General features: G+C 37.0%; 1 protein-coding gene across 7 annotated transcripts in view; it reads left to right on the plus strand.

Annotated features, from left to right (window-relative positions):
* The window catches only part of Srpk2 (SRSF protein kinase 2), a 228,290-nt gene extending 219,593 nt beyond the window's left edge, over positions 1-8,697 (plus strand). For all 7 annotated transcript variants that reach the window (XM_071613219.1, XM_027926454.3, XM_027926459.3 and 4 more), the window contains one exon: positions 7,049-8,697. In XM_071613219.1, coding sequence (XP_071469320.1) covers positions 7,049-7,233 — 185 coding nt within the window. In that variant the 3' untranslated portion in view covers positions 7,234-8,697. The remainder of the gene's footprint in view (positions 1-7,048) is intronic.
* The last annotated feature ends 486 nt before the right edge of the window (positions 8,698-9,183 follow it).

The raw sequence follows: 9,183 nt of genomic DNA on the forward strand, positions 1-9,183 counted from the left end.
CTAAAACTTGTTGGAATGTTTTCCTTTTATTTGTTTAATTTATTTTGGTTCTGGAAATTGAAACCCCGGCCTTGGGCATACTAGGCCAATGCCACTGAGCTGTATCCCCAGCACCAGTTTGTTTTAGTTTATTTCCAGAATTACCTAAAAAGTAACAGATTCTCTTATTATTAGCTGTGAGGATCAGAGCTCCATATGGGTGTTACCCACACAGGCTATACAGACATTGTCAATTGCTCTAAAAGATTTTCACATCATCTCACTTTTATAGCTTCCATAGATAGATGCCAAGGGTGTGCATTAGAGCAATTCATGATCATGTGGATATCCTGTGAGGACTTTGTTGCCTTTGGAAACCCTGCAAACTCAGTCATGACCTCTCTTTTTAGGCTCATTTTAGGATTCTTTGTTTTCAGTGTGAGCTTGACTATAGAAATAGCTAAGAAAAAAGTTTCCTTACACTAGTTATTGTCTTAAAGTTTTCACTTCACATACAAACTCCTTTTCACTACAATTTCATCTTAAAAACATTATTCTAAGTTTAGAAAAGCATTTTTTCCTTGGCTGTAAAAAGACCTTATCAAAAAATTAAAAAGAAGAAAAAGAAGGCTGGCGCGGTGGCGCACACCTGCAATCCCAGCGGCTCGCGAGGCTTAGACAGGAGGATTGCAAGTTTAAAGCCAGCCTCAGCAACTGCGAGGCACTAAGCAACTCAGTGAGACCCTGTCTCTAAATAAAATAAAAACAGTGCTAGGGATGTGGCTCAGTGGTTGAGTGCCCCTGAGTTCAATCCCTGTACAATAAAAAAAAAAAAAAAAGAAAGAAAGAGAAAAGACATTAGAAGATAAGCTCTCTGAGAACTAAGATGCAGGAGCTTGCTCTGGTGTACAGCTGGATCTCTAGCCAAATTTAATGCCTGCAACAGAGTAGATTCAGTAAATATTTGTTGAATAAATGTAACCACCTTAACCTGTATGCATTCTTTGTTTTGGATAGAAACCTGTGTGAGCTAGAAATAGAGTGAGCATATGTTCCACTTTGCCTGGGCTAGTGCTAACGTAAAGCCTGCTGTCCTGGCATAACTACTTACCCTTGCTCACACCAGGACCTGCACATTCTATGCATGATAAAGGCCCCCTTGACTGGAATTGTGATGAAAGACAGGGATGCCATGTCCACAATTCTGTGCCCTGGAGGCAGAGTGCTGATAGAGAACATATAGCAAAGACGTCTTATGAAATAATAAACCATAGTCCATACCACTGCTCAGTTTTTAAATTAATACTAAAAACATTTCAAAAATTTTAGCATTTATGATGCAAAAAGCAGTGAAATTGTTCAAATAATGATGAATATCTTTTATCCAAAATGCTTGAAACCAAAAGTGCTTCAGATTTGGATTTTTCTTAGATTTTGGAATATTTCCACAAATACTTGAAGAGATAGCTTGGGAATCAGATCCAGATGAACACAGGAAGTTCATTTGTTTCATATTATGTCTCAAACACATGACCTAAAGTTAGCTTTTTTTTTTAACCTTTTTTTTTTTACGTTATTCATGGACCTTTACTTTATTTATCTATCTATATGCAGTGCTGAGAATCAAACGCAGTGCCTCACACATGGTAGGCATGTGCTCTACTACTGAGCCACAACCCCAGCCCTTGAAGGTAGTTTTAATGCAGTAATTTTAGCATACACGTGTTTTGACCACAATTTATCATATGTGGGCAGGTGTAGAATTTTCCACTTATGGTAGAAAATAAGTTTCAGATTTTTGGATTAAGGATGCTCAACCTATAATTCATCCCATTTAGTCACTCTAGTCTCTCCACCCTCAGCCTTCAGATTTGCCTGCTCTGCATATGTCATAGAATTAGAACCAGATACTATGTGGTCTTTTGTATCTTGCTTTTTTCACTTAGCATAATATCTTTGGAGGCTTAGCCATGTGGTAGCATGAACTCCATAGGGATGTAGCACCTTTTGTTTATCCACCCACCACTGGATAGACATTTGTTTTGTTTCTCCATTTTGGCTATTGTGAATAATGCTGATATTATTAATTTTCAAGTTTTTGTTTGGACATATGTTTTCATTTCCCTTGAATGCACATGTGTGATGGTTGAAGTACAAAGGTTTTTTAAAATTTTTTAATTCTTTTTAGATATACATGACAGTAGAGTATATTTTGACATACATACATGGAGTATAACTTATTCTAATTAGGTTCCCATTGTTGTGGTTGAATATGATGTGGAGTTACACGGGTCATGTATTCATATATGAACATAGTAAAGTGATGTCTGATTGATCCTACTGTCTTTCCTATCTCCCGTCCCTTCTCTTCATTCCCCTTTGTCTATTCCAGTGAATGAAGTACAGAGGTTTTCATTTTGATGATTAGTTTATATACTTTTGCTTTATCTTTTTACTTGTGCTGTAGATAGCTTACTTAAGAAATCATTACCTACTTGAAGGCCATGAAGATTTACTTTTCTTTTCTAAAAATGTTTTAGTTTTATAGTTAGGTGTCTGATCCATTTTTAGTTAATTTTTTCTATGTGACATGAGGATTTATTTTGAACTCAACTATTTGTGTTTTGTATACCTATGAAGGAATTTGTTCAGATTTCTTAAATTTTGTTTCTTGTTTCGTATCACTATATATTGGTAAATTTCCTTTCTATGTATAGAATACTGAAATTTAGCATAATCATTTTATAATTACCAATATTTGCTGAAATATAGTGTCATGGATTTGCCTTTTTACTCCTCCCATGTGGTATGAAACTTCATGCATCTGTTTAATTTTGGAATATTATAATTTTATGGACAAAGTAACATTTTCCTTGTAGATCATTTAACATTCAAGAGAAATGTAAGTAATCTGGAACTGGCAAATACAGTTGGTCTCAAAGCCCCTACGTTAGAGAAGGAACCCTGCTACTTACTATGTTTTCTTTGGCTCTGTTAAGACATTTCTCAGCAAATTCAGAAGCCCGAGGGGCTCTAAATTATAGTACCTGATGGCAGTCGGTGCCACCTGGCTTATGGAGCTCTTATGTGCATGTGTGTATGGAAGGGTGGGCACTGAGCTGATAACTTACAGTCACAGGAAAGGTTATGATGCTGAGTATTATTTTCCAGCACTAGGGATTGAACCCCCAGGTATGTTCTACCACTGAGCAACATACCCCTGCCTTAAAACTTTTTTTGGTCCCAGGGATTGAACCCCAGGGTGCTTAATCACTGAGCCACATCCCAAGCCCTTTTTGAGACAGGTTCTTGGCTAAGTTGCTGGGGCTGGCCTCAAACTTGTGATCCTTCTGCCTCAGCCTCCTGAATTTCTGGGATTACAGGTTTGTTCCTCTGTGCCCAGCTGATGCTCAGTATTTTAAGAAGCAAAGGCTGAGTGTATAACGTAGTGACAAAGTGCTTGCCTACCATACGTGTGTTTAATCATAGGTGTACCTATATTTAATCCTTGGTACCACAAAAAAGGAGGAGGAAAAAAAAAACAAAAACTAGAAACCTGGATTTAAAAAGTAAAAGTCATCACAATTAAGCATCTAATTATCTCCAGATTTGTTTCAGTGACATCTTTGTATATATTCTTAAGAAAAAAATAAGGTAGAAATTCTTTTTCTAAATTTTTATTATACTTTTACTAATTTATTTTTATGTGGTGCTGAGGATAGAATCCAGTGCCTCACATTTGCTAGGCAAGCGCTCCACCCCTGAGTAAAAACTCCAGCCCAAGGTAAAAATTCTTTAATTTGCTAGGGAGCTGATTGGACAGTGGGGAGAAAATAGGAACCTCATCCATGACTGATATGATAGCATTTCTTCGTATTATATCAAACATAACGATTTGTACATATACTCATAAGGTATCTATATTATCCATGTTTGTTAATTTTAGAAACAGTCCTGTGTTCTCTTAGGTTAGTACTCCTGTATGTTCAGTGCCTGTAGGAGTTTAGGATTTTTTTTTTTTTTTTTTGAGTATTGCATACTTTGCTGTTTTAAGTCATGTTTTTGTATACAGTTTATTATATGAGATTAGCTAGCCAAAAGTATGTTAGCTATTTTAGGCTACTCTTAGCATATTTATTTTTTTTTGGGGGGGGGGGGGGACAGGAGATTGAAGCAAGGGGTGCTTTGCTGATCTACCTCCCCCACACTTTTGTTTTTTATCTTTTTGAGAAAGCGTCTCACTAAGTTGCTGAGACTGGCCTCAAACTTGTAATCCTTCTGCCTTAGCTACTCAAGTTGCTGGGATTACAGGTTGCTGGGATTACAGTTGTGCACCACCATGCTTAGCTGCTTTGAAAATATACATCAGTTTTTAGTGTGGCTAGTTATGTGATTAAATACTTTTTCATAGCCTATGTTCCCAGCACTGATATTGTGTACTGTGCAGTTGTTAAGGAATCTGTAGAGATACAACTTATCTTTTCATGGAAGATTGTATAGTTGATCCTTTGTATCCATGGATTCCATATCATATTTCAACCAACCACACATCAGAAATATATTTTAGAATAGCTGTGTCTCTACTCAACACATATAGACCTTTGTTCTTGTTATTATCCACTAAACAATATAACAACTGCAATAGAACTTTTACATTGTATTAGGTGTATTCTAGAGATGATTTACAGTATACTGGAGAATGTGTAATATATATTGGTTAATGCAAATACTTTTTCTTCTCAGTGGTGTTTGTGTTGGGGAGGTGTTCTGCAACCAGTCCCTGTGGATACACAGAGATGATTATGCTTAGTTTGATATCCATTGAAGGATTTTAGTTTAGAAACTGGCACCCTCAAAAATAGGTTCTTTTCCTATTCTGAGCAGAATGTTTCTCAGCATTTGTATTCACCTACAAACTTGTGGAGTATGTGTTCCAAGACAGGATAACAATGTCAAGAAAGTTCTCTCCCCTTCCAGAGAACTTGTTTTTGCATGTCATGTGTGAGCTGTCTTAGTTTTCTTTAGTATTTTCTGATGGGATCAATAGTCACTCTAAGATAGTAACATTACTGAAAATAGGAAGATTCAGGGAAACAACCTGACAACTAAGAAAACTGGCATTTTGGTTCATTTGCTTTCCATGTTCCTGGGTATTTAAAAATCAGTCTTGTGATTATCTGCAGAACATAGTTTTGAGCATGTTCTGTTACTACCTACATTGTCCCATATGATTTCCCCCTGTGTTATTTTTCAAGTGGATTTACCTTGGTGTTTTTTAAACACCATTCTCCCATTATTGAGCATTTGTGACTTTACAATTTTGTGGAGCATATTTGGGGGCAAAAGGTATGCTAGGATTTTATCTCCTTAAGTTGGATTCCTAGAACTGGATTTTCTGGGTTAGAGGGATAAAAACCTTTAGTGATTCCTCAGACTTTTTTCTTAGAGACTGTTTCCTTCACAAGCAACCCCTTCCACCACTGAAATTACAGGTCTTCCTCATTAAACATAGACCTGACCTCCAGTTTAGAAGCAATGCTTAACTCAATCCCAGGGCTCACGTTGGAACCAAAATATTATTTGGCACCTCACTCTCTTCAATAAGAAACCCTCTTGAAAGTTTCCTTATACCAAATTCTGTGTCTAACATGATCACAAATCAGTAGACAAACCAGTCCAAAAGAGAGTGCAGCCAAAAGGAAGAGCCACTGGGAGGTAGGATTTAGGTGATTTCTGCTTTTGTTTTTTGTAATGTTCTTTTATTTTTGTTATGCTTTTAAAGGGGGGAGGGTGTTTCTAAATTGACTTGGATAAGTGGATAAAACAAAACAGCCCAGGCCTCCTGAGAAGACTTTCATGAGCGTAGTAGTGACTCTCTGTGGATATACATGAGAAGAATTTACCTTGTAGGTTAGACTACAGCAGGTGAAAGGAAAGAGAAGACTCAGCCCTTGCCTGAGGTGCTGGGTGCTTGAATCCCTCTGTCTGCCCCACTGAGACCTGGCTGTGTGGCTGCAGGTCCTGTGGCTGGCTCTGGGGCGTGGGCATGGCATGGTGCGGTACTTCCTCTGTCTGCAGGAGCTGCTCAGGGGCCCACTCTGAGGGGCACCCAGGAGGCCTCTATATGGGCAGGGGTGGGGTGTCCTGTGAAAATTTTGAACAAAGAAAATGAATTATTCATAATGCAGTTTACCCTGACCTTTTGGCAGTTTGATTTAAAAATAACTTTTTTTTTTCCTATTACGAAAAAGACCATTTACTAGCTTGTTAGTCATCTGTTAGATCAGTCAGAGTCGCTTGCAGCCCAGCTTTTTTGAGTAGCACTTTTTCTATTACTGCTAGCACATTTTGACAATTATAGGTTAAAGTTTATGAAGAGATGTCCTTGGACTCAGATTTTATAACAAATGAACTGTTTGGTTTAGTCTCCAAAGCTGTGTTGCCCATTCCAATAGCCACTAGCCGTGCGTGGCTGGTCAAATTTAGACGAATTAAAATGTTATTTCTTCATTGCACTACTCACATTTCATATGTCTATTAGCCACATGTGGCCAGGGGCTTTCAAATTGGATAGCACAGATAAAAAATACATCTCTACCATCACAAAAAGTTCTCTTTGTGCTATTCTACAAGAAAAGACTCCTTTTTCTTTGCATGATAACATGAAGAGATAATTGTGCAAGGACTTCAAATGGTGTACATCTACAGCTTTTTCTAGGCAAGCTTGCAAATTACCAAAGATCCCAACTTGGAGGAAAGTGGCTTTGTCAGCCTTTGGAAATGAAAACATTCTGAGCATTATCAGTGTACCTATTTAACCTAGAACTGAGGTGAATGAACTATTAATTAATCCTTATTTACATCCACCAGACTTATTTGGAATATGACATGGTCACAGTGATAATTGCTTAGGGTGGGAAACCTAGCGTTCCTTGTTGTTGCCATAAAGTGTGGAGTAGGTAGGTTGTCTGCTTCAATGAAAAGAACCCGGATGAACCAACTACGGGAAATGCAAATTTGGAGCTTTCTTGATATTGGTGTGGTTTTTTTCCCTTCTTCCTCCCTGCAGGAGAACTGCGGCACATCACCAAGCTGAAGCCCTGGAGCCTCTTTGATGTACTTGTAGAAAAGTATGGCTGGCCCCATGAAGATGCTGCACAGTTTACAGATTTCCTGATCCCGATGTTAGAAATGGTTCCTGAAAAACGAGCCTCAGCTGGCGAATGCCTTCGACATCCTTGGTTGAATTCTTAGCAAATTCTACAAATATAGCATTCTGAGCTAGCAAATGTTTTCCAGTACATTGGACCTAAACGGTGACTCTCATTCTTTAACAGGATTACAAGTGAGCTGGCTTCATCCTCAGACCTTTATTTTGCTTTGAGGTACTGTTGTTTGACATTTTGCTTTTTGTGCACTGTGATCCTAGGGAAGGGTAGTCTTTGTCTTCAGCTAAGTAGTTTACTGACCATTTTCTTCTGGAAACAATAACATGTCTCTAAGCATTGTTTCTCGTGTTGTGTGACATTCAAATGTCATTTTTTTGAACGAAAAATACTTTCCCCTTTGTGTTTTGGCAGGTTTTGTAACTATTTATGAAGAAATATTTTAGCTGAGTACTATATAATTTACAATCTTAAGAAATTATCAAGTTGGAACCAAGAAATAGCAAGGAAATGTACAATTTTATCTTCTGGCAAAGGGACATCATTCCTGTATTATAGTGTATGTAAATGCACCCTTGTAAATGTTACTTTCCATTAAGTATGGGATGGGGACTCAATTTTTCAGAAAAGCTACCAAGTCCTTAGTGCTTTGTAGCCCAAGTTGCATGTAGCAGACTCACTGCTTCAAGGAGTTGTGCAAATTTTTCATTCCATAGCAGTCCATTTACATTAGATTTTTAAATAAAATGGCTCTGGGTAACAAGATGTGTCATTTCCTATATGGCACTTTAAAAGAAGAAAAGACATGCTTCTCATTCTAAAATATACCTTATAATTGGGCAGTTCCATTTGTATTTTTGCATATTTTTTAAAGTACTTTAAAAGAAAAAAAAGCAATTTCTCTTTGAAAATGTGATAGCCTGGTACCACGTTGTGTTGCCTCCTCCAAACACTGCAAGTTAAATACATGAAATTGGACAAGAGAAACATATTCAGTGTGTGGAATGAAAAAATATATATATTTTTTGGAAAAGCATGATCGTGTTTGTCTAAACACAAGGTATGGTATATACAGTTTGCAGTGCAGTGGGAAGAATACTTTTCACAGCTCAAAGGTAACAATGATCACGTTCATTCCATAGGCAGCTTTATGTGTGGCTACAACAGCTTATACTAGCTTTTTCTTTGTCTTTCCATGAATGAGAAAATGATTTTCCCTTTGCAGGTTGCACACAGTTTTTGTTTATGCATTTCCTTAAAATTAATTGTAGAATCCAGGACACAAAATCCATTAGTAGGCAATACAATTTTAGAATGTTAATATATAGAGGTATATTTAGCCTCTTTTAGATGTCAGTGAAATGAATGTCTTTTATTTTAAATTTTACATTCATTAAGGTGCCTCTTTTTTCTTGACTTTGTCCATTAACATTTATTCATATGCCTTTGCAATAACTAGATTGTGAAAAGCTAACAAGTGTTGTAACAATAATCCATTGTTTGAGGTGCTTGCAGTTGTCTTAAAAATTAAAGTGTTTGGTTTTTTTCCAGACATTGCCTTGGTCATTGCCCTATATTTGAAGTGACAGGATCAACAAACATTTGCTTTCAGTGTCTTCCAAACTAAAAAGAATACCAACATTCCTGCTGCAGCATATGTAGTTGTAGAACATGCATTAAAGCTTATTATAAGGAAATCATTTATTTTTTGAGGGCAGAAAGTATTTAGGAAAGATGATAACAGTATAGATTCATTACCTTCAACTTGTCATCTTTTTTATCCATGTTTCATCAAAAACATACTAACTGCATTTTAAACTTCTCAAATTTTCCTTAACATCATTCACTCTGAGGGAACAAGAGACACAATCCTCTTAGGAACTGGCATTATATCTTATGTTGCTGTGAGGTAGAATGAACCATTCATTGACGAGATCTTCATGCTAAGTTTTTCTAGTGAGGCTATAGGTTTCCATGTAGATTCTATGACCATTGATGCTATTATGCACGAATTGCACCGGAAACATTTTTATAGGAG

This window comes from Marmota flaviventris, chromosome 1, assembly GCF_047511675.1.
Source record: "Marmota flaviventris isolate mMarFla1 chromosome 1, mMarFla1.hap1, whole genome shotgun sequence".
NCBI classification, from domain to species: domain Eukaryota; kingdom Metazoa; phylum Chordata; class Mammalia; order Rodentia; family Sciuridae; genus Marmota; species Marmota flaviventris.